The sequence below is a fragment of the Carcharodon carcharias genome, chromosome 1 (assembly GCF_017639515.1).
Source record: "Carcharodon carcharias isolate sCarCar2 chromosome 1, sCarCar2.pri, whole genome shotgun sequence".
Classification (NCBI taxonomy): domain Eukaryota; kingdom Metazoa; phylum Chordata; class Chondrichthyes; order Lamniformes; family Lamnidae; genus Carcharodon; species Carcharodon carcharias.
This window is the reverse complement of record NC_054467.1, coordinates 178532373-178559153: the sequence shown is the minus strand read 5'-3', so window position 1 is coordinate 178559153 and position 26781 is coordinate 178532373. Positions and strand designations below refer to the sequence as shown.

The following is a 26781-nucleotide window of genomic DNA, read 5'->3' as shown; positions in this document are numbered from 1 at the left end:
TTAAATGCTGCTTTGATGTCAAGGGCAGTCATTCTCACCTCACCTCTTGAGTTCAGCTCTTTTGGCTATATTTGGACCAATGCTGCAATGAGATCAGGAGCTGAGTGGCCCTAGCAAAACCCAAACTGAGCATCAATGAGCAGACGATTGCTCTGTAAGTGTCACTTGATAACACTATTGACAAAAACTTGGATCACTTGCTGATGTTAGAGAGGAGGCTGATGGAGTAGTAATTAGTTGGATTGGATTTGTCCTGCTCTTTGTGGACAGGACATACCTGGTCAATTTTCCACATTGGCAGGTGGATGCTAATATTCTGGCTATACTGGAACAGCTTGGTTAAGGTCACAGCTAGTTCTGGAGCACAAGACTTTGTACTACTGTGATGTTACCAGGGCACATAGCCTTTGCAGTATCCAGTGACTACAGCTGTTTCTTGATACCACATGGTGTGAATCAAATTAGCTGAAGACTTACATCTACGATGCTGGGGACCTCAGGAAGAGGCCAAGATGGATCATCTATTCAGCACTTCTGGCTGAAGTTTTTTGCAAATGCTTCAGCCTTATCTTTTGCACAGATGTGCTGGGCTCCCCATTTTTGAGGATGGGGATATTGGTGTAGTCTCCTCCTTCAGTTAGTTGTTTAATTGTCCACCACCATTCACAGCTGGATGTGGCAGGGCTGCAAAGCTCCAATTTGATCCATTGGTTTTGGGATTGCTTAGCTTTGTCTATCACATGCTGCTTCGGCTGTTAGGCATGCAAGGAGTCCTGTGTTGTAGTTTCACCAAGCTAACACATCGTATTTAGGTATGCCTGGTGCTGCTTCTAGCATGCCTTCCTTCATTGAACCAGAGTTGATCTCTTGGCTTGATGGTAATAGTAGAGTGAGGGATATGCCTGGTGATGAGGTTACAGATTTAGGTTGAGTACATTTCTGCTGCTGCTGATGGCCCAGAGCATCTCATGTATGTTCAAATATGTTTCCTAAGTGGTTCACAAGCATTTCTGCTTCAGCCATATGGCATATTTGCTCATGGTCTTCTTCCACCACCTTTGAAGACAGTCCTTTCCTCTGAAGTTATTCACTCTAAGCACAGCCAGCTTTTTCAGTGCACCCTGCCTATCAATTTTCAGTTGGTGTGTGAAGTAAGCAGGGAGCAGTAAGGGGAAGACAGTGTTGCAGTGATAATATCACTAGATTAATAATCCAGAGTCTCAGGTAATGCCTTGGGGACATGGATTCAAATCCCCCCACAGCAGCTGGTGGAATTTTAATTTAATTAATAAAAATCTGGAATCAAAAGCTGGTTTCAAAACTACTAACGCCCTTTAGAGAAGGAATCTGCATGCTTAGCTGGTCTGGCCTACATGTGAGACAGCAATGTGGTTGACTCTTAATTGCTGTCTGAAATAGCCTAGCATTCAGTTGTACCAAACTACTCCAGAAAAGCCAAAAAGGAATAAAACTGGATGGACTGCCTGGCATTGACTAGAAACAACAAGGCACACCCAGCCCTGTCGATCTAACAACTGGGGCATGCGCCAAAATTGGCTGTAAGGTATGATTCTGTGAGTACGACTATGACAGCCAATTTTGGCACAGTTTTTGGTTGTAAGATATGCAAGAGCCTGACATAGTCATACATTTAAAAATTCGTTCATGGGATATGGGCATCCCTAATTGCCCAGGAGAAGGTGGTGGTGAGTTGCCTTCTTGAACCACTGCAGTCCATGTGGTGTAGGTACACCCACAGTGCTGTTAGGGAGGAAGTTCAAGGATTTTGACCCAGCAACAGTGAAGGAACAGTGATATAGTTCCAAGTCAAGACGATGAGTGGCTTGGAGGGGAACTTCAAGGTGATGGTGTTTCCATGTCTCTGCTGCCCTTGTCCTTCTAGATGGTAGTGGCGGTGGGTTTGGAAGGAGCTGTGCAAGGAGCCTTGGGTGGCATAGTGGTATTGTCACTGGACTATTAATCCAGAGACCCAGGGAAATATTCTGGGGGCTTGGGTTAGAATCCCACCACGGCAGATGGTGAAATTTGATTTCAATAAAAATCTGGAATTAAAAGTCTAATGATGACTATGAATCCGTTGTTGATTGTCATAAAAACCCATCTGGTTCACCAAAAGGAATGGAACCGGATGGACCACCTGGCAATGACAACAGCAAACCCAGCCCTGTTCACCCTGCAAAATTTTCCTTACTAACATCTAGGGGCTAGTGCCAAAATTGGGAGCGCTGTCTCACAGGCCAGTCAAGCAGCAGCCTGACAGGAAATATATCTTACAGATAATGTCCCAGACACCACCATCACCATCCCTGGGTATGTCCTGTCCTACTGGCAGGACAGACCCACCAGTGGTGGTGGCACAGTGGTATACAGTCGGGAGGGAGGGAGATGCCTCCCTTAGTCCTCAACATCGACTCTGGATCTCATGACATTTTATGACATCAGATCAAACATGGGCAAGGAAACCTCCTGCTGATTAGCACCCCCCCCCACCCCCACTGATGAATCAGTACTCCCCATGTTGAAAACCACTTGGAGAAAGCACTCAGCGTTGCAAGGGCACAGAATGTACTCCTTGTGAGTGACTTGAATGTCCATCACCAAGAGTGGCTCCATTGCATCATGACTAACTGAGTTCCAAAAGACATAGCATCTCCTATTGGAAATAGTGGAAGGACTTGTTATAATCTGCGGTAGGTGGCGAGGGAACCAACAAGAGGGAAAAACATAGTTGACCTCATCCTCACCAACTTGTCTGCTGCAGATGCATCTGCCCACGACAGTATCAACTGGAGTGACAACCGCACACTCCTTGTGGAGACCATGCCCCATCTTCACATTGAGGATATTGCCATCGTGCTGTGTGGCACTAACACCGTGCTAAATGGGATAGATTTCGAACAGATCTAGCAACTCAAGACTGGACAACCATGATGCGCGTGGGCCATCAGCACAGCAAAACTGTACTCAAGCACAATCTGTAACCTCATGGCCCGGCATAACCCCAACTCTAACATTACCACCAAACCAGATTATCAACCCTGGTTCATTGAAGAATCAGGAGGGCATGCCAGGAGCAGCTCCAGGAATGCCTAAAAATGAGGTGTCAAACTGGTGAAGCTATAACACAGGACTACTTGCATGCCAAACCACATAGCTAACAAGTGATAGAGCTAAGCGATTCCACAACCAACAGATCAGACCTAAGTTCTGCAGTCCTGCCACGACCGCTCATGAATGGTGGTGGACAAGTAAATAACTCATACAAATATCCCCATCCTCAATGTTGGGGGAGTCCAGGACCTCAGTGAAAAAGATAAGGCTGAGGCATTCGCAACAACCTTCAGCCAGAAGTGCCGAGTGGATGATCCATCTCGGCCTCCTCCGGAGGTCAACGGCATCACAGATGCCATTCTTCAGCCAATTTGATTCATTCCATTTGATATCAAGAAATGGCTGAAGGCCCTGACAATATTCTGGCAATAGTGCTGAAGACTTATGCTCCAGAACTTGCTGCAGCTCTAGCCAATATGTTCCAGTACAGCTACAACACTGGCATCTACTCAGCAATGTGGAAAATTGCCCAGCTATGTCCTCACAGAATCATGCCTTACAGCCAATGCCGCAGAAGCCACCATCACCATCCCTGGGCATGTCCTGTCCCACTGCAGAACAGACCAAGCAGAGGCAGTACACTGCTAAACAGTTGGGAAGGAGTTGCCATGGGAGTCCTCAACATTGGCTTCATACTCCATGAAGTCTCATGGTATTAGATCAAATACGGGCAAGGAAACCTCCTACTGATTACCACCAACCGTCCTCCCCCAGCTGATGAATCAGTGCTCCTCCATGTTGAACAGCACTTGCAGGAAGTACTGAGAGTGGCAAGGGCGTAGAAAGTACTTGGGGTTGGGGACGTCAATATCGCTAATAATGGCTCAGTAGCACCAATACTGACTGAGCAGGGCACATCCTGAAAGACATATCTGCCAGACAGGGACTAAGATAGTTGGTGAGGTGGAAAGCCCTCTAGGCTTGGTCCTCACCAATCTACATTCACAGATCCATCTGACAATGACATAGGTAAGAGTGACCATTGCACAGTCCTTGTGAAGATGAGCACACTACCATCGCGCTAAACTCAGAACGGTCCAACAGCTCAAAACCGGGCATTCATGGTTCAAATGGCATGCATCCCAGACTGGAGATAGTGAAAAGACTTGCCATAATCTTCCGATCTCTTCCAGATACAGGGGAGATGTCAGAGGATTGGACAGTGGCAGATGTGACACTCTTATTGAAGAAACAATGTACAGATATTCCTAGCAACTACAGCCAGTTAGTTTAACATCAGTGGTGGGTAAAGTTTCAGAAACAATAATCAGGAAAAAATTAAAAGGCATTTGGAGATGCCTCATTTAATTAAGGAGAGTAAGCATAGATTTGTAAAAGGCAGATCATGCTTGACTAATCAAACTGAAATGTTTAATGAAATAATAGAGAAGGTCGGCGAAGGCAATTCAGTGGATGGTGTCTATAATGATTTTAAGAAAAATGTTTGACGAAGTATCACATGAAAGGTTGGCGAACAAAATTGAGGCTCGTGGAATAGGAGATTCTCTGTCAGCTCGGGTAAAAAAAAAATTGTCCTAAGGACAGAAAACAGCGAATGATGGTGAATGGTTGTTTTTCAGACAGGAGGACAACAGACACTGCTGTTCGACAAGGGTCAGTGCTAGAACCATTGCCTTTTTGATCCATATTTCAATGACTTGGAATGCAGAGTAAAATTTCAAAATTTGTTGATGATAGCAGGCTTGGAGGTGTGACAAACAATAAAGATGGCAAAAATCAACTGCAACGGGACATAGACAGACTCGCAGAATGGCAGATGGAATTTAATACAGAAAAGTTTGAGATGATGCATTTTGGCAGAAGGGATAGGAAGAGGCAATATAGAATTAATGGCACAGCTCTAAAGAGTGTGCAGGAATAGAGGGGCTTAGCGTTCATGTGATCTTTGAAGATGGTAGGTCATAGTGAGAGAGTAGTTAGCAAAGCAAATGTGATCTTGGGCTTCATAAATAGAAGTGTTAAGTACAATGCAAGGAGGTTATGCTGAACTTTATAAAGCTCTGTCCGGCCATAATTTCCAGTCACCACACTTTAGGAAGCTTCTTTTTGGGACTGCAGGACTGTCCTATGAAGAGAGATTGGGGAAATTTAACCTGTAATCTCTAGAGTTCTGAAGAATGAGAAGTGATCTCATTGAAACCTACAAAACACTTAAAGGGATAAATGCAGGTAAGATGCTTCTCCTGGTTGGGGAGTCTAGAACTAGGGAATACAATTTCAAAATAAGGGGGAAGCCACTTAGAACTAAGATGAGGAGAAATTTTTTTACTCAGAGGGTTGTGAATCTTTGGAATTCTCTACCACAGAGGGCTGTGGAAGCTCAGTCATTGAGTATGTTTGAGGTAGAGATTGACAGATTTCTAAATGCCAGTAACACAAAGGGCTATGGGCATAGTGTGGGAAAAAGGCATTGAAGTGGACGGTCAGCTATGATAATATTGAATGGCAGAGCAGGCTTGATGGGCTGAATGGCCTACTCCTGCTCCTATGTTCTTGGGAAGGTCCTAGAAAAGGTGCAGAGGAGATTTATCAGAATAGTTCAGGGATGAGGGAATTTAGCTACAAGGTCAGGTTAGAAAAGCTGGGGTTGTTCTCCTTTGAGCAAAAGAGATTGAGGGAGTTTTGATAGAGGTGTACAAGATTAGTGGCGTAGTGGTAATCCAGTGCACAAACTAATACTCTGGGGACAATGGTTCAAATCCCACCATATCAGCCAGTGGAATTTAAATTTAATTAATAAATCTGGAATTGAAAGCTAGTCCCAGTAATGGTGACCATGAAGCTATCATTGATTGTCATTAAAAAATGCTTTTTAGGGAAGGAAATCTGCCATCCTTACCTTACCTGGTCTGGCCTACATGTGATTCCAGCCCACAGTAATGTGTTTAACTTTGAAATGGCCCAGCAAGACACTCAGTTCAAGGGCGATTAGGGATGGGCAACAAATGCTGGCCTTGCCAGTGATGCCTATATCCCATGAAAGAATTTTTTAAAAATTATGGCAGGTTTAGATACGGTAGACAAAGAAAAACTATTTCCATTAGCTGATGATACAAGGACTAGGGGACACAAATTTAAGGTTTTGGACAAGAATGCAGGGGGGAATATAAGGAAGAACTATTTTATGCAGTGAGTGGTAATGATCTGGAACTCACTGCCCACAAGGGTATTGGAAGAAGAGGTGATCAATATTTTCAAAAAGAAATTGGATAGGCATTTGAAGGGAGGGGGGAACTTTCAGGGCTACAGGTGATAGATTGGGGGAATAGAACTGACTGGATTACTCTATAGAGAGCTGGCATGGACTTGATGGCCAAATGGCCCCCTTCTATAACTTCATGACTATGAGATCTGATTGTTGAAATACTGGAGATTGTAAGAACAAGTACAGATTGAACAATCAGAAATAAGTCACATCCTATTTTTATTACATGGAATTTAAGATTTTTACCGGCATTTTAGGGGATCAAATTCTGTAAGTTTGACCTTAAAGGATCAACCTTTCCATGGGACACAACATTTCTCCATGCTGGGGATTTTTGTGTAGACCTATGTTTTGTGTGATTGCGTAAAATTGGTGATAGCAAGTCGGCAGTTCATTTTACATCTGTCCTGATTTTTATTTCCATTATAGTTCACCATTCAATACCACCATATCACTGTCTATAGTGGACAGTAAGCCATGGCTGAATAGTGGAGATATAAGGATGACTGCAGATCATAGTTACTACTCACAACCTTTAGGGATCAGGGAATATCTATACAGATTTTCCAAAAAATGTTCATAATATCACTGGATTTTGAGAGTGTGATGTGTTAATTTGATGATTTGCTGCCTAGGACTTAAGAGCATCTTTGAAGCAAATTTTTGTAATAAGCAAGTTAGCAAAAGTTAAATGCTTCCTTCAATAAAGTCTTTCCACAAAAAAGTACACTCTCGTGGCAATTAGAAATGTGGGTGTTGGTAAAACGCTGTGAATTTAATACAGGCCAATAATTTTGAGTTTATGTGTCCTTTTAACAGTAATTACACTGTAGGACAGAGTATTCAGGAAGAAATACTAAGGGTTTGTAAGAAAGGTGCTGGAATAATCATGGGTGATTTTAATCTTCATATAGATTGGAAATATCAGATCGGTAAATGTCGGTTGAAGGAGGAATTCATAGTGTATTTGGGATAATTTTTTAGAGCAGTATGTTCTAGTGCCAACCAGGGAGCAGGCTATTTTAGACCTGCTAATGTGCATGGAGACTGAATTAATTAATGATTTCATAGTAAAGGATTCTTTAAGCAACAGTGATCACAACATATAGAATTTCATATTTAGTTTGAGCGTGAGAAGTGTGGGTCTAACACAAGTGTCTTAAATAAATGCAATTACAAGGGTATGAGGACAGAGTTGGCTAAAGTAAACTGGGAAAATGGGTTAAAAGTCATTAGAGAAGCAGTGGCAGACATTTAAGGAGATATTTGATAACTCTCAGCAAAGATATATTCCATTGTGAAAGAAAGACACTACCAGAAGGATGTACTACCTGTGACTAACCCAAGAAGTTAAGGATAGTGTCAAATTGAAAGAAAATGCTTACAATACTGTGAAGGTTAATGGTAGTTAAGAAGATTGGACAGATTTAGAAACGAGCAAAGAATGACTAAAAAAAGAGTAAGAAATTAGAGTATGAGAGAAAGCTAGCTAGAAATATAAAAACACATAATAAGAGTTTCTACGAGTATTTAAAAAGGAAAAGAGTATCTAAAGTGAGTGTTGGCCCTTTAAAGGTTGAGACTGAGGAATTAATAAAGGGAAACAAGGAAATAGCCAAAGCGATTAACAGGTATTAAGTGTCTACCTTCATTGTGGAAGACACAAAAAATCGCAAGAATACTTAAAAATCAAGAGGTAAAGGGAGGAACTTAAAACAATCACAATCACTAGGGAAACAGTACTGGGAAAACTATTAGAACTAAAGGTTGACATGTGCCTCGGCCTGATGGCTTGCATCCTAGAGTATTAAAAGAAGTGGCTGCAAAGAAAGTAGATGCATTTGCTGTGATCTTCCAAAATACCCTAGATTCTGGAAAGGTCCCAGCAGACTGGAAAATCACAAATGTAACACCTTTATTGAAGAAAGGAGGGAGACAGAAAGCAGGAAATTATAGGCCAGTTAACCTAACAATAGTCATAGGGAAATGTTAGAATGCATTATTAAGGAAATAATAATCAGACATTTAAAAAATCATAATGCAATCAGGCAGAGTCAACATGGTTTTGTGAAAGGGAAATTGTGTTTGACTATTAGAGTTCTTTCAGGAAGTAAAAAGCAAGGCGGATAAAGGGGAACCTGTAGATGTGGTATACTTGGATTTCCAAAAGACATTTGATAAGGTGCCACATCAAAGGCTATTACACAAAGTAAGAGTGCATGGTGTAGAGTAACATATTAGCATGGTTAGAGGACTGATCAGTTAAGAGGAAGCAGAGAGTATGGATAAGTGAGTGGACAAAATTTGGTAGATGGCGTATAATGTGGGAAAATGTGAACTTTCCACTTTGGCAGGAAGAATAGAAAAGCAACATATTATTTAAATTGAGAGAGATTGAAGAAATCTATGGTACAGAGGGAATTAGGTGATCTGGTGCATGAATCACCAAAAAGTTAGCATGCACTTACAGCATGTGATTAAGAAAGCAAATGGAATATTGATGTTTATTGCAAGAGCAATGGAATATAAAAGTATGAAAGTCTTGCTACAGTTGTACAGGGCCTTAGTTAGACCTCGTCTGAAGTACTGTGTACAGTTATGGGGCAGAATTTTGTCATCGGCGAGCAGGGGGTGGGGCCCACTCGCCGACGTGTAAAATGACACGGGATGATGTTGGGTGGAACCCCCGACATCATCCTGCCCCATTTAAATTTTCAGGAAGGTGGGGTGCAGCAAAATCAGCTGCGGGCCTGCCAACCTGTCAATGGCCAATTGAGACCATTGACAGGATCATTTAAACAATTAAAGGACCTGCCCGTCCAACCTTAAGGTTAGCAGGCAGGCCAGGTGCCTGAGTGGCAAATAGAGAAAACATGAAACCGCATCCAGCGGCGGGATGAGGTTTCATGCAGGATTTTAAACATTTTAATAAAGTTAATCTGTTAATTATGAACATGTCCCATCTCATACGACAGTGTCAAATGAGGGGGACATGTTAGGGAATTTTTTTTTTTCTATTTTTAATATTTTTCCATGTGGAAGCGATCTCCCTGAGGCAGTACTTAGCCTCAGGGCGATGTGCGCTCTTTTGTGCCCATGCGCACAAAGAAGCGCACTCTCACTTTTGTGGAATCCCCCCGATTGCACAGGAAGCGCAAAGCACTTCCTGCTGGACTACATGCTGGGTGGGCCTTAATTGGCCCGCCCATGTAAAATGGCAGTGTGGCCCACTTTGCTGGCAGGGATTGGCTCCCTACCCGCCGGAGATTGGGTTGGGCCCGCCCGCCCAACAGGCAGAAAATTCTGCTCCATGGTCTCCTTACTTAAGAAAGAATATAATTGCATTAGAAGTAGTTCAGAGGAGGTTCATGCAACTGATTTCTGGGATGAAGGATTTATCTTATGACGAAAAGTTGAGCAGGTTGGGCCGATATCCATTGGAGTTTAGAAGAATGAGAGGTGATCTTATCATAACCTGGTAGGTTCCTGAGGGACTTGATAGGGTGGGTGCTGAGAAGGCACCCCACTTTGTGGGGGAGTCTACAATTAGGAGACATAGGCCTGAAATTTCCCTCCGTTGGGTCTGCGCCACTATTTTATATGGGCGGGCCAAAATTAAGGCCCGCCTATCATGGCTTGTGCCCGGAAGCACTGAGCGCTCCCTGTGCGGGCAGGCGGGGGATTCCCTGAGTAGTTCCCTGTGCTCTTTCGTGCATGCAGGTGAAAGAGCGCAGAGATCGGTGCCTCAGGGAGATTTGTTTAAGTTATGGAAATTTGAATAAAGGTGGGAAAAAGATTTAAGGACATGTCATTTAGCCCCTTGAGCCTGCTCTGCAATTTGATAAGATTATGGCGATCTGATTATGGCCTCAACTCCACTTTCCTATCTGCTCCCCACAACCCTTGACTTCCATGTTAATCAAAAATCTATCTAACTAGTCTTGAATACATTCATTGACCCACTCTCTACTGCTCTCTGGGGAAGAAAATTCCAAAGACTAACAACCCTCTGAGAAAAAAAAATCTCCTCATCTCAGAATTACATGGGAGCCCCCTAATTGTGAAACTGTCACACGAGCTGGGACATGTCTATTATTTAATTCAAACATTTTTATTTAATAATAAACCCTTCATGAAACCTCATCCCGACCATGGATGAGGTTTCATGAAAAATGTGAAGGCCTCCTGGGCTCTTCACCTGCCCGCTGACCTTAAGGTTGGATGGGCAGCTCAGTTAATTACTTTAATTACTTTTTAACAGGCCTTTGACAGTTCAGCGGGCATGCAGCCAACTTGGCTGTGTGCCCACTGAACTGAATATCTGAATGACGTGCGGTGACGTCAGGACACCCGCTTGACGTCACTGTCAATCATTTTACTCGTTGGCGAGTGGACCCCCCCCCCACCACCCCCCGCCACTCGCTGATGGGAAAATGCTGCCCATAGTTTAAAAATTAGGGGGCTCCCATGTAATTCTGAGATGAGGAGATTTTTTTTTCTCTCAGAGGGTTGTTAGTCTTTGGAATTTTCTTCCCCAGAGAGCAGTAGAGAGTGGGTCATTGAATATATTCAAGGCTGGTTAGATAGATTTTTGATTGACATGGAAGTCAAGGGTTGTGGGGAGCAGATAGGAAAGTGGAGTTGAGGCCATAATCAGATCGCCATAATCTTATCGAATGGCAGAGCAGGCTCGAGGAGCTAAATGGCCTACTCCTGCTCCTAATTCTTGTGTTCTTATGTACATAATATTATAAATGCTGCTTGTGCTGGTAGTACAAAATGTGACTCCTCTCTGACAGAAAGTTACTGCCAGTGACTACAGCCAGAGTATTTATGGCTTCCTGTAGGCATTTCTTGATAAAAAGAAAATGTCTGGCATCGGTTCACCTTTTTATTGAAGGTGGGAGTTGTACTATTAATGTAAGACCAGCTAGGAACGGCTCCTGTCACAACAGAACATTTTTTAAAAAAGAACCTTTTTCAAACCAGTCATATAAAGCAAACTGTTGTTCGAGAAAAGACAGGAATCCAGTTATCCATTTCCAAACACATTGGAATTGAAAATGTACTTTAGAAATTTCAACAGAAAAAAAAATCAGAGCACAAAGATATCAGGATGGCGCAAATCCTTTGGCTGAAGCTGATGAAAAGTTTGTCTTATTTGCATATTATTAATTGTGATTATGAGCTCCATGTGCTGTTAGTGAAAGTTATAGCTTTGCTCTTAATTGCATTATATACTTTACAAATTCCTTCTCCAATCACAGAGCTCTGCAGAGTTGGAGTGCAATTTTGAAATTTGTAAGCAGGCTTCTATGTGTCCATCAGGATTTTCCATCTATTGGTTCTGTGCTGGGGAGTAAATTCATAACAGAAAATTCATAACATCCACAGATTAAGGTATTCACATTGGTGTCAGATTGAGTGAAATGGTAGTGTGTGGTAGTTTTAGAGAGAAACCAAAGTGCCTCAAAATGAGTACAGTATCCAATTAGATGTGCATCCCCAATAGCCCTGTGGCAGCCTCCATTTGTATGGTAACACAGTGCACCATGCGTGCTATTGTTCATCTTATCCCTGTTCAGTCAACTCCTAATCTCAATTTCAGCTGTTCAGGGATTACTCAAGCAACCTTTCAAAGGTGAAAGGAATAAGGAAAAATCACATTGGGCAGAATTTTTAGCTCAGCATGCAGGCGTGCACCCAACCCACTCGAGCGTGAAATAGCACGTGATGACATCGGGCAAGCATCCCAACGTCATCCCGCATGATATTTCACTCAGTGGGCGCACGCAAAAGTTTAAAGCGTGCCCGCTGACAATTAAGAGGGCAGTTAAGCCCATTAAAGTTCCAACTGACTCTGATTTTTCATGGTCTGTCCAACCTTATAGACTTTGCATTTTTGATGAAACCTTACCCAAGGGCGGGATGAAGTTTCTGTTATTAATTTTTAAAAAATAAAAATGCTTGGACAGAATTTTTATCATGTATATGTTCAGGTGACTGATTCTGATACGTGGACATTTTTTTCTGCATGTTAAAATCTTTATTCATTGCTTTTAAATTCTTCAGCTCCCTGAGGCAGCTCTCTGCCTTCAGGGAGCTTTCATTCCGCATTCCCCCAGGTCCGCGCTTAGGTCAATGCCCGACTTTCTCCGCACCTGCCAAACTAAAAATCCTGCGCAGTGTTTCTAATTCATCTCCCAGTTGCCAATTACGAAAAGAACTGGCAAAGATAGGCAATGAAAAGAGAAAATGAAAAAAATCACCAAAGCAAATAACTTTTAAGTTACTGAAACACAAAACTGATAAAGATGCAACTTTCCACCCAGTCTTCCAGTCATTATTTCTATTGATCTACTTTCCATCTGCAGATGCACCAGGAGATTCTACAGTCAGTTCAAATTTAATGTCCAGATTGTATGGAAATATAGCCTTTGCTTTCTATACTTTTATTCTGCTATTTGGCAAAGGTTGATAAAAGTGTAACTCTACGCAGCGTTTGACTTCAGCAGAAAAGCATGCAGCTTACTTTGACTCTTCAAAGGTCACAAGATGAGTTGGCAAGTCTTTACTGAATAAGTACACAGATTTCTGGCCGAACTATATTAAGCCACAGCCAGAGACTATTTGGTAGCTGGCTGCAGGAGTCTGCCTTGCATATTGCAATGAATATAGATACCCGCTAAGGGATTAGGGTATCATTAGTCATCTGCTATTTATTTTCAAAGGCAAATGCCAATAAATCAGGTAACACAATGTCTGAAACTCTTACATCATAGGTTCCATTGAAAACAAAAGACCTAGCTTTCCATTTCTAGTGGGAAAACATTTTCCTTAAGAGTATAATTAACTAATACGGCATTAATAATTAATATTGCATTTTTAAATGTTACTGAATAGGTTGCTTCCTTGTGTCGTGTTTCGTTTTCTTTATTAGAGTAACAAAGAGACCTGCCATAAGCAGTTATTTCTCAACATTTTGCAACAAGGCAGTGATATTTTGATATCCAAGGATGCCTGACACTCCAATTCATCTGTCCTAAGTAGAATAAGATGAAGTATTTTCTCATCTGACAAGAGAATTTCATTGACGCAAGTCTATGTCAGCATTCATGATGATAGTGAATGTTCTCCAGCACTGTTATTAGAGAATTAGGGGTTTAAGTATACTTAATGTGGGTAAATTTCAATTTTGGTGGGAGCGGATTGGCCATCTGGTAAACACTGCCCAATTTTCCTTTACTTTGATAAAAATTCTTCATTATTAACTTCTTTTTTTTTGGAGAAAGGATTCCTCAGATAAATAGCACATGATGTAAAATGTCAAGCCTGAAATTAATTAATATCAAATATTAATCAATAATTTGTCTCATATTAGCAGCTCCAAGTGCTAGCCAAATAAGACTTTTCTGTGGAACATGATTCAAAGTGTTTTTACCATCATGTGCTCTTTCTTGTTAGTGTTAAATGGAGTTTTAAGCCTGACAAGATTTTCCCATGGAGTAGGATTAATATCAATTCTATGCCAGCATGCAGTCCATTGTAAACTGATGGGTTTAAGGCTAGGAAGCCTTTTTTCCCATGAGTTTAAAATGAGAATTATGGCTAACAGCTGTCCAAACAGATGTTAGTTGCTGAGAGAGTAAGGATATTTGCATTACAGACTTCAACCTAATCAAAATGAAATCTATCTAGGTTTACACTCCCCTACAACCTGTAAAATGTCAAACAAATTAGATAGAGACAAATTCTCACTGCTGTTCCAATTATGCTCTTTTTCGAACTCTGGCTATTCACTGAATTCCTTAATTCTATTAGTATTAACAATTAAGCTTTGTGAAGAGCAGATTTTGTAATTACATCGAATCCCTGATTCCTATAGTAAAAGCACAGCTATTGTTGGATTATAATGTTCAGAATCAGCATTGAATAAGATTCTATTTTATTTTAATTCAAAATCTCCAACCATTCTCTCCTGAAAGCTTAGGCTGAGGTAAATCCCACATTTTCTGACCACCTGCCTCAACCATGTGGCCATTTCTCACCACTACTGCCAAAATCGGACCCTGTCCTAGCCCAACATTTACACATCACAATTCCAGCAAGAAATGATCCGAAACAGAACTCTGAGCAATTTTCTCTTTATTAACCCAGGGATGCTGAGATTAACTGTAGCACTGTACCAAGTCTATTAGCAAACGTTTGCTAGTTTAATTCTGAAGGGGTTACAGTAGCAAGCCAACTCACAACTTCTGATGCTGACCATGGACCCCCACAAAGATGTGATTGCTAACGGCAATTCCCTCCAGGAATCGCATCAACAAATAGCTGATCAGCAGTTATTACCAGCCTACAGGCATCACATGCAATTGCTTTTTCCAGACTTTAATGGGGCTATTTTATGAAGCTGCACTCCCAGTTTGAACTTTTCCTATGAAGAGCACATATTCGGAGACTGGGCACAGAGGTTGGCAGGCCCTTCTGCCCATTGAGAGTAATCCTGCTGATCCTGTTGATATCTGTGTCTGAACTCAAGATATGCACTCTCAGCAGGCAAAGCCTCAGAGCAAGGAATTCCCAACATTCACCAAATACTTGGGGGCTAAGGATTACATAATATTCTGGTTTGGTATTGTAAACACCAACTGAAGATAAATATGGGGTGGTTGCTCTCATTGGATCTTGAGCCCAGGATATTAGGATAGCATGAAAAAGTTAGCAAAGTACTGGGTCTCAGGATCCTGATGCACATGAAAAGCACTATGAGAAATGGGGATAATACAATTTGCCAAGTGATCCATCAGACCTTCGGGGTTGAAAACAAGTCTCTTTAAATGTGCTTTAGAAATAAGTGAGTATGATACATTAACCATACAGAGATGTGGTTACAAGGCTGGGGCCTGAATATTCAAATGCCAAATTGACCTTTCAGAAGGAAAAAAGGAAAAGGGGATGGGGTAGCTCTATTAATAAAGGATGAGATCTACAGTGGTGAGAAATGATCTTGGTCCAGAGGACCAAGATATAGAATCAGTTTGGGTGGAGATAAGATAATAGTATAGGGAGGCAGTCACTGGTCATAGTAGTTTATAGGCACCCTAGTTGTAGCTACACTGTAGGATTGAATATAAATCAAGAAATATAGATGTAGATTGTACAAATCAAATTGGCAAAGATAGCCTGGAGAATGAGTTCATCAGTAGTAAGGAAAATTCTAGAATCTATTCTAAAGGATGTGATAAATGGATACTTGGATGATAATAATCTGATTGGGCATAGTCAACATGAATTGAAAATCATGTTTGACAAATCTTTGGAGAATTTTGAGGATGTTATGAACAGAATTGATAAAGGGGAGTCAATGGACGTAGTATTCTTGGATTTTCAGAAGGCTTTTGATAAAATCCCCCACAGGAGGTTGGTTAGCAAAATTAAAGCACATGGGACAGGAGGTAATATACTGGCATGGATTAAGAGTTGGTTAATAGGCAGAAAACAAAGAGTAGGAATAAATTGGTCATTCTCGCATTGGTAGGCTGTGACTATTGGTGTGTCACAAGGATCAGTACTTGGGCCCCAACTGTTAACAATATATATCAATGATTTGGATGTGGGGACCAATTGTAATATTTCCAATTTGTGGATGACACAAAGCTAGGTGGGAATATATGTTGTGAGGAAGATGCAAAGTTGCTTCAAGGGGATTTGGACAGACTTGGTGAGAGAACAAGAACAAGACAGATGGAATATAATGAGGAAAAATGTGAGGTTATCCACTTTGGTGGGAGAAACAGATGTACAGAGTACTTCTTAAATGGTAAGAGATTAGGAAGTATAGACATACAAAGGGACCTCAGTGTCCTCGTCAACAAGTCACTGAAAGCTAACCTTCAGGTGCAGCAAGCAATTAGAAAGGCTAATGGTATGTTAGCCTTTATCACAGGAGGATTTGAGTACAGGAGTAGCAAAGTCTTGCTTCAATTGTATAGAACCTTGGTTAGACTGCACCGAGAGTACTGTTTGCAGTTTTGGTCCCCTTACCTTAGGAAGGATATTATTACAATAGAAGAACTGCAACGAAGGTTCACCCGACTTGTTCCTGGGATGGCGGAATTGTCCTATGAAGAGAGATTGGGGAAACTGGGCCTGTATTCAGTTTTGAAGAATGAAAGGTGATCTCATTGAAACCTGCAAAATAGTTAAAGGGATAGATAGGGTAGATGCAGGTAATATGTTTCCCTGGTTAGGGAGTCTAGAACCAGGAGACACAATTTCAGAATAAGGGGAAGCTGCTTAGGACTGAGATGAGGAGAATTTTTTTTACTCAGACGCCTTTAGAATCTTTGGAAATCTCTACCCCAGAGGGCTGTGGAAGCTCAGTCATTGAGTGTGTTTAAAGCAGAGACTGACAGATTTCTAGATACCAATGACATGAAGGTTTATGGGGACAGTGTTGGAAAAAGGTATTGAAGTGGATGATCAGGCATGATCATATTGAATGGCGGAGCAGGCTCAATGGGCTGAATGGCCTACTCATGGTCCTACGTTCCTATGTATTCGGGACAGTTTCTTAGAACAATACATTCTGGAACTAGGGGCAGAATTTTCTCTTTGACGCGCGGGGCCCGCCCCCGCACGCCGACACGTAAAATGACGCGCGGTGACATCAGGCATGCATCCTGATGGCACCGCGCGTCATTCCGATCTTTCATTTGGTGGGCGTGTGCCAGAGTCAGATGCGCACCCGCTGAACTGTCAAAGGCCTGTTAAGGCCATTTAGGAACCAATTTAGGCAATTGACAGGGCTGCCCGTCCAACCTTAAGGTTAGCGGGCAGATGACGAGCCCAAGCGGCCTTCGTGTTTTGCATGAAACCTCATCCACGGGCGGGATGAGGTTTCATGAAGGTTTTGTTAAATAAATAAAAATTTCTTTGACAATTCATAAACATGTCCCAGCTCATGTGACACTGTCACATGAGGGGACATGTCTGAATAATTTTATTCTTTCTTTTTTTCAACCTATACAACTGAACTTAATATTCCTGAGGCAATTCCGTGCCTCAAGGAGATTTCTGTGTTCTTTCATGCACATGTGTGAAAGAGTGCAGGTGCTGTCTCTCCCTCCTGCTCCCGCCCACACAGGTGGGTACGCGTCATGCTGGGTGGACCTTAATTGGCCCACCCACGTAAAACGGTGGCGTGCAGCTGATTGCGGGCGGCGATCGGCTCCGTACCCACCTGCGCCCAGGGAGCAGAATATGTTAGACCTGGTAATGTGCAATGAGACAGGATTAATGAATGACCTAATGGTAAAGGACCCTCTGGGCAAGAGTGATCATAACAATAGAATTTCACATTCAGTTTGAGGGTGCGAAATGTGAGTCTAAAACTGGTGTCTTAAATTTAAAGGCAATTACAAGGTCATGAAGACAGAGTTGGCTAAAGTGCACTGGGAAATGAGTTAAAAAGTAAGAAGTAGAGAATCAGTGGCAGACATTTAAAGAGATAACTCATAATTCTCAACAAAAATATATTCCATAGAGAAAGAAAGATTCTATGATAAGGATCATTGGCTCAGGAAATTAAGGAAAAGGTTTAGAATGCTGCAGAGATTAATGGTAGGCCAGAATATTGGGAATTTTTTATAAACCAGCAAAGGGTAACTAAAAAAGATAAAGAAGGAAAAATTAGAGTCTGGGAGAAAATCAGCAAGAAATGTAAAAAGAAAAGTAAAAGCTTCTACCAGTATATAAAAAGGAAAAGAGCAGTTTTCATCTTTAGAGGATGAGACTGGGAAATTCATAATGGAAAACAAGGAAATGTCAGAGACTTTAAACAATGATTTTGTATCTGTTTTCACAGGAGAAGGCACAAAAAACATCTCAAGCATAGTAGAAAAACAAGAAGCAAAAAAGAAGGATAAACTTAAAACAATCACTATCACTAGAGAAAAACTAAGAAAACTAATGGGACTAAAGATTGACAAGTCCCTTGGACATGATGGCCTGCATCCTAAGGTCTTAAAAGAAGTGGCTGCAGAGATAGTAGAAGCCTTGATTGTAATCTTCCAAAATTCCACAGATTCTGGAAAGGTCCCTGTGGATTGGAAAACTGCAAATGTAATACCTCTATCCAAGCAACAATGCTGGAAATTACAGATTAGTTAGCCTAATATCTGTCATAGGGAAAATGCTAGAACCCATTATTAAGAAAGTAGTAGCAGGATATTTCAAAAATCATAATACAATCAGGCATAGTCAACAGTGAAATGGAAATCATGTTTGACCATGCCTGATTGTATTATGATTTTTGAAATGTCCTGCTACTACTTCCTTAATTAAAAGAAGTCTAATAAATTTGTTAACAGTGAAATGGAAATCATATTTGACAGATTTATTAAAATTCTTTGATAATGTAACAAGCAGGGTGGATAAAGGAGAACAAGTAAATGTAGTGTATTTGGATTTCCAAAAGTCATTCGATAAGTTGCCACATAAAAGGATACTGCACAAGGTAAGAGCTCACGGTATTGGGGGTGATACATTACTATGGATAGGGGATTGACCACTAACAGGAAACAGAGATTCAGGGTAAATGGGTCATTTTCAACGTGGCAAACTACGACTAGTGGAGTGCCACAGGGACCAGTATTGGGGCCTCAACATTTTATGATCTATATTAATGACTTGGATGAAGGGACCTTCTGTATTGTAGCCAAATGTGTTGACGAAACAAAAGTAGATAGGCAAGCAAGTTGTGAGGATATAAGGAATCTAAAGTGATATAGATAGGTTAGGTGAGTGTGCAAAAGTTTGGCAGATGGAGTATAATGTGGGAAAATTTGAGGCTGTCCACTTTAGCAGGAAGAATAGAAAAGCAGGATATTATTTAAATGGAGAGAGGCTATTGTATGCTGCGGTACAGAGGGTTCTGGGATCCTTGTGCATAAATCACAAAAGGAGTTATGCTGTCCAAGCTTTTTGTCTTGCACTCATCAGGACAGATGCAAAAATACCAAATTTCAACGGGAGCAACAATTTATACTGCATGAGGAAAAAGTGCTGATTGGTTGGCAAGTCGCCTCTGATTGGTCAAGGCATTGCCTTAGTCAATGCACCAGGGAACTATTGTCCTCCATGCTTTTATTTAATTTTAAAAAAAGTGCAATGCCTGGATAAGTTCTTTTTGCCTGCAGAGGACAGGACCCTTCATATGAGATATGCAGCTTCTAGCAAGAATAAGTGAGCCACATTGCGAGCCCAACCGATAATCTTAAATTGGTTACTAGTGTAACTCTAGCACACTCAGGATTGTTCAGCAAGCACTGTTCAACTGTGGAATCACATCTAACGATAGATATTATGTCCTGAATTTTACAGGTACAGGCTAGTTGAGGATAGTCAGTACTCTACCTATTGTGAACAGCTGGGGGGGGAGATGCTGATAAAAGCAAAATACTGTGGATGCTGGAAATCTGAAACAAAAACAGAAAATGCTGAAAAAACTCAGCAGGTCTTACAGCATCTGTGAAGAGAAAAAAAAAGTTAATGTTTCGAGTCCTTATGATTCTTCCTCAGAGCTCTGAAGAAGAGTCATAAGGACTCAAAACATTAACTGTTCATTTTTTCTCCACAGATGCTGTTAGACCTGCTGAGTTTTTCCAACATTTTCTGCTTTTGTTGGAGGGACATGCTGTTTGATATGATCTGTCAGTCATTGGGATGTACAATCTTGTTACCTGGGACTGCACTGGCATTGAAATTCATATACCACATTACTCATTTATGTGGTAGGCAGAACATCTTTTTGCCCAGTTTCCAACTCACACCAAGCCCTGTTCACCCATCACCTCAACGCTTGCTAATTCCTGATTAATCAATGCCAGTTTTAAATTGCTCATCCAGTTTTCAAATCCTTCAATAGCCTTGCCCTCTCCCTATCTTTGTAATCTTCTCCAGCCCTTTAACCCTCTGATATAACTGTGTTCTCTAATTCCTTGAGCATCCCCAATTTTAATTGCACCACCACTGGCATCCATGCCTTCAGTTGCTAAGGCCCTTCCTATTCTGCAATTCTCTTCCTAAACCCATCCGCCAATCAACAACTCTTTCCCTTTCTAAAATGCTCAGAAAAAGTCCTTGGCCACGTTTTTGGTCATATGAATAAGGAGCAGGAGTAGGCCATTTGGCCCCTTGAGTCTGCTCCGCCAATAGGATCATGGCTTATCTGATAGTAACCTCAAATCTGCATCCCGCCTGCCATCATCCCCTTGCTTACCAAGAATCTATCCACCTCTGCCTTAAACTTATTCAGAGACTCTGCTTCCACCACCTTTTCAGGAAGAGAGTTCCAAAGATTCATGACCATCTGAGAGAAAAAGTTTTGCCTTATCTCTATTTTAAATGGGAGACCCCTTATTTTTAAACAGTGATGCCTAGTTCTAGATGCTCCCACAAGAGGAAACATCCTAAGACCATACAACGTAGGAGCAGAAGTAGGCCATGCTCCGCCATTCAATGAGATCATGGCTGATCTGATAATCTACAACTCCACTTTCCTGCCTTTTCCCCATAACCCTTGATTCCCTTACTGCTTAAAAATCTGTCTACCTCCGCCTTGAATATACTTAATGACCCAGCCTCTACAGCCCTCTGCAGTAAAGAATTCCACAGATTAACTACCCTGAGAGAAGAAATTCCTCCTCATCTCTGTTTTAAATGGGCGACTCCTTAATATATATTGTAAATAAGTGGGGCCCCAGAGCTGATCCCTGTGGCACTCCACTAGTTATAGGTTGCCATCCTGAAAATGACCCCCTTATCCCAACTCTTTGTCTTCTATTAGTTAGCCAATCCTCTATCCATGCTAATATATTACTCCCAACACCATAGGCTCATCTTATTAAGTAACCTAATGTGCAGTACTTTATTGAACGCCTGTTGGAAATCCAAATGTATTACATCTACTGGTTCCCTTTTATCTATCCTGCCAGTTATCTCTTCAAAGAACTCTAATAACTTTGTCAGGCATCATTTCCCCTTCATGAAGCCATGCTGACTCTGCTTGATTAGATTATGTAATTCTAAATGCTCTGCTAATACATCCCTTATAATAGACTCTAACAGATGTTAGAGTTTTTTTGTCTCCCTCCCTTTTTGAATAAAGGTGTTACATTGACAGTTTTCCAATCCTCTGGGACTTTTCCACAATATAAGGATTCTTGGAAGATTACTACCAGTGCATCCACTAGCTCTGTAGCTACTTCCTTTAATATCCTAAGATGCAACCCTTCAGGTCCAGTGGACTTATTGGCCTTTCGCCCCATTAGTTTCCCTAGTACTTTTTTTCTACTAATAGTTATTGTATTTATTTCCTCCCCATCTTTTGCCCCTTGATTATTTTATATTGGAATGCTATTAGTGCCTTCTACAGTGAAGACTGAAGCAAAGCATTTATTCAACTTCTCTGCCATTTCCTGGTTCCCCACTATTATCTCCCCACCTCATTCTGTAAGTGGCCTATGTTCACCTTTTATTGGTTTTTAAAACTTTCCCAATCCTCTGGCTTACCACTAATCTTTGCCACATTGTATGTCTTTTCTTTCGATTTGATACTATCCTTAACTTCCTTGGTTAACCATGGTTGGTTTATCCCCTTTCTTGAATCCTTCTTCCTCACTGGGATATATCTGTTGTGAGTCATGAACTATTTTCTTAAAACGTGTGCCATGGTTCATCAACCGCCTTCCCTGCTAAACTCCTTTCCCAGTTCACTCCAGCCAACTCTGCCCTTGTTCCTTTGTAACTATCCTTATTTTAGTTTAGCACAGTGGTTTCCGACCCAAGTTTCTCAAACTAAATGCTAAATTCTACCATGTTATGGTCACTGTTTCTTAGGGGATCTGTTACTTCTGAGATCATTTATTAAACCTGCCTTATTAAACATTATCAGATCCAAAATAACCTGATCCCTGGTTGGATCCACAACATATCATTCTAGGAAATTGTCCTGAATACACTCCATGAATTCTTGTTCGTGGCTTCCTCTGCCAATTTAATTTTCCCAAACTACATGAAGATTAAAGTCACCGACGATTAATGTGCTGCCTTTTTTACATGCCCTCATTATGTCCTAATTTATTCTCTGTCCTACTGTATAGCTACTGTTCAGGGGCCTATTGACTACTCCCACCTTTCCAGAACCCTCCCCCACTCTATTTAGTTTAAACTCCTCTCCACATCCACCCTGTCAAGCCCCCTCAAGATCTAATATGTTTCGATCAAGTGGCCTCTTACTTTTCTAAACTCCAGCAGATACAAAGATAAAAACAAAAAACTGCGGATACTGGAAATCCAAAACAAAAACAGAATTACCTGGAAAAACTCAGCAGGTCTGGCAGCATTGGCGGAGAAGAAAAAAGTTGACGTTTTGAGTCCTCATGGCCCTTCAACAGAACTGAGTGAAATTAGGAGAGGGGTGAAATATAAGCTGGTTTAAGGTGGGGGGTTGGGGGGAGAGAAGTGGCGTGGTTGTCGGGTCAGGAGCTCCTATCACTGCTTACTTCTCCCTACAACTACCCCCCCCCCCCCCACCTTAAACCAACTAATATTTCATCCCTCTCCTAACTTCACTCAGTTCTGTTGAAGGGTCATGAGGACTCGAAACGTCAACTTTCTTCTTCTCCAGCGATGCTGCCAGACCTGTTGAGTTTTTCCAGGTAATTCTGTTTTTGTTCCAGCAGATACAAGCATAGCCTGTCCAGCCTTTCCTCATAAGACAACCCGTCCATTCCAGGTATTAGTCTGGAAGCCTTGTATGAACTGCTTTCAAAGCTTTCATTTACCCTAATATCTCCTAATCTCGTGAAACATTAACTCTGTTTCTCTTTCCACAGGTGTGCCAGATCCGCTGAATTTTCCCAGCATTTTGTTTTTATTTCTAATAACGTCTTTTGTAGTTCGGTGTCAAATTTTGATTTATAATGCTCCTATGTGTATCTTGCAACATTTTATTAAGTTATAAGACACGATAATACATTGTCGTTGTTCTCTACGGTACAAGAAGTTGAAGACATAATGAGCAGCAGATTAAAAGTTCTGTCCTATGGTTGGAATGTTGTATAATTCATATACAGCTAATCTTAGACTTACCGTGCTTCAGTCGTCATTCTTTGGTCACCCAGACATGTGAACTCATCTATGTACCCTGAAGTGCAGTCGATTTTCGTCCAATCGGGTTTGCAAATATTGAGAAAGTGGGGCCGAAGGCGACCAATTGAATACTTGGCAATGTCAGTCAGGGACTGGCTCGCAGCAGCCCCAAACAGAAATGCACCAATTCCCTTGTATACAGTGGCTATATAGGAATTTCTAATAAAGGAGTTTGAGTACAAACGGTTCCAATGAACTGAAACTAACTCTCCTATGATTATCTGCAACAGAGAAAAATCAGGCATCAGTTTTGCACAGGAAATAATGAATACAAGAAATTCACAAAGCATGCACATTGCCATTCACAAGCAGTTCAGCAAACGTAATCACAGGGAAAAGAAGCAACAGCAAAAATAAATCACATTTGCATTGGGTTCTATGGCTTGAGTTCTTATGAATCATATTTTGGAATTTGATGACTGCCTCACTAGAAAATCAGACAAGTTTGAGTGGTGCTCATGTGTACGGTGTTCCTTCCTTAATAAGCCACAATTTTTAAACGATGTAACTTATAACTGCGACAGTTAATGTCGCTCACTGGTTGAGAAACAAGCAATTGGTATGCAGCATTTAACCTATTGTTCTTAGGTCAGTGTAACAACCCATGATCAACATATCTATCACAGCTAAAACTGCTGAAGCTGAAGGAGGAGTAGCTGAATCAGACATCGTATTTATTTTTCATAATGTTTGGCTTAACCGCATAGGTTTGATATTCCGTGGTTCCGTTGAAAACATGAAGCTTCGTGGTACAGAAGCACAGGTCATAAAATCAGCACACAGCCCAGCGCATGGTGTAGAAAACTGCAGACTTACTACAGACTGCTCCCATCTGTGGCAATGATGGTTACCACAACATTAAACTTCTATGCTACCAAATCTCTCCAAGTCACTGCAAAATCAGTTCAGCGGAAATGTCTGTCAAATAACTAAGAGATATAGGGGCTGAATCTCCTGGACTTTGAAATTTTTTGACAGTCAGGAGCATTTTTGAGTCCCAAACTGCGAATGAGCAGCAGCAGCCCGCCTCCCAGGAAACTTACAAGAGATGCCCAATTAAGGGGCCATCTTCAGAATCACTGCCCAATTCGGAATGGTGAAAAGATTGGGGAGGCGGGAGGGTAATTGAATGTGTGAAACTTGCAAGGCCAGCAGGCAACCTTCACTGTGTATGCAGAGTGTTGCTGGAGTGCAGGGGATAAAAGAGGACTGTACAAAATAGAGGAGTGAAATGGCTGGAGGCAATGGCTATCATTTCCTCATCAACAAGCACTATCTCTTACTGCAGTCTCCAGGAAACTGGAAGGAGATTGCAAGCGTCTGCCTGCAGAAGACCTCAGGCTTGCCAATTTGCACCTTAAGGTGGTAGATTTGCATTGTTTGTCTCAGTACTCTAAGAACTCCTGCTCTGTACACACCTCTTCTTACCTGATGAGCTGCAGACATAGCAAGTGACTTGTGCAATAACAGAAAAACTTTCACTTACACTGGAAAATTACTGCTAATTGGTTGCTGATGAGCCTTAACTGGCTTCTTGCAGCTACTGAGCAGGCTGCCATCACAGCACTGAAACTGCATCCGGGAAAAGACCAAGGAGACAGGAACACATTGAGGAACTGGCATGACCACTTTCTTCACGATTTTCAACCTCCAACGTGCCTCTGAGACCCTGGGAAAACTTCCCCCATAATGTTCATAACAGGAACAATTTATTAGTTGTCCTTCCGAAGTGAGGCATCAATTGGATGAGGCAAAGAACGTTAACCAAGTGACACGATTCCCAGAGACCGAAACATGGTAGATTGAATCCCAGTAGACATCATAGCTTTTCGCATCAAACCCTTGGCCCATATAAGCAGGAAGGGCTTTCATTCCATTAATGATTCAATGGCATCTGATCATCATGAGGGTCCTGACCCAATGGCAAGTCCCACCTATCTGCACGATCTTCCCGGAGGCGGCTAATTTAGCGGCCTCCTCTGTGAACCCTATCCAACTAAGGGCAAGTTCCTGAGACTGACAGCTCAATCAAAGTGCTGGTATCTTTGAAAGACTGGCAGCTCACTGGCACAGGTCAGTGCTGCTCAAACAGCAAGGAGAGCGCAAGGCACCTTAACACAGGGATGACATGTGCATCAATTTTAAAAATAATGAGGGTTGAAGCTGGTAGGCCCCTCAGAGTGGAGGAAAAAGCTCCTTAGAGGAATCATTTCGGCCGTGAGTGCAGCCTTTCTTGCCCACAACCCAGTCACTGGGGCATAAACTCTCCGGCTCTGATCCCCCCTCCCTAATGGTCTGCCATCCAGGGTTGCTGGACTCAGCACTGTTGGAGGCCACTCAGATGCCAGGAAGATCCTGGTGGCATCCTTCCTTTCCCCATTATAGACTCTTAATTGCTAATTATTGGCTAACCTCTGCTGCCAGGTAGGTAGCCACTTCTGTTGTTGACCCGCCTCTGGTGGGAGCACACTGAGGCGGGAATGCATTGGCCTGCCAACCTGATGACCTGAACTTCAAGTTGACCAACTTCAAACACGCCTGCTGGGACTGGGAAGGCCCGCCCAGAGACTCCAAAATTTGGACCACTTCTACAGCCCAGTAAAGGAAACCAAAAATAGAAAATGCAGGAAACACTCAGAACCTGAGGAATAGGCTTAAAGTTTCAGGTCAACAACCTTACATCAGAACAATTTAATCACGGTCTGCTGCGTTGCAATATCAAGGGAAGTAGGCGAAGCAGAGGTCCAAGGTCCACAAGAAGCAGAACATGAGGGGGAGGAGACAGATGTGAAACCATAGGCTTACTGCAGTAGGCAGTCACTGATATCCATTTACAGTAATAGCAAATACAGCCCTGAACTAATCTGGCACAAAGGTAAAGTAGCATAAATTGGCCCTACAACAGTTGAAGGTACATCAGGATCCAGCACTACTTCAATTACTTGAGGCGGCTTGGTGATTTAGACAATGGAGAATCTGCCTCTCTCTCTCTCCCCTTCTCCTGCTGTGCCCCAGGTATTGATCACTACCTATGATTTCTGTGAGAAAAGATTGCAGGGTATCACTGAGAAGTATAAAGCCCACTATCAAGTCTCCTTTTGAACCAATCCTCCAGCTTGGCAAATCTAGCAATGACAGACTTGTGCAAGTTGGAACTTAACAACTCGATAACCACAGTATGGGTATGGTAATATAGTGTTATGATGTTT

General features: G+C 41.8%; 1 protein-coding gene across 3 annotated transcripts in view; it reads right to left on the bottom strand.

The window, feature by feature from the left end:
• The window catches only part of plpp1a (phospholipid phosphatase 1a), a 118479-nt gene that overhangs the window by 39370 nt on the left and 52328 nt on the right, over positions 1-26781 (bottom strand). For all 3 annotated transcript variants that reach the window (XM_041194829.1, XM_041194907.1, XM_041194997.1), the window contains exon 3: positions 23513-23793. In XM_041194829.1, coding sequence (XP_041050763.1) covers positions 23513-23793 — 281 coding nt within the window. The remainder of the gene's footprint in view (positions 1-23512; positions 23794-26781) is intronic.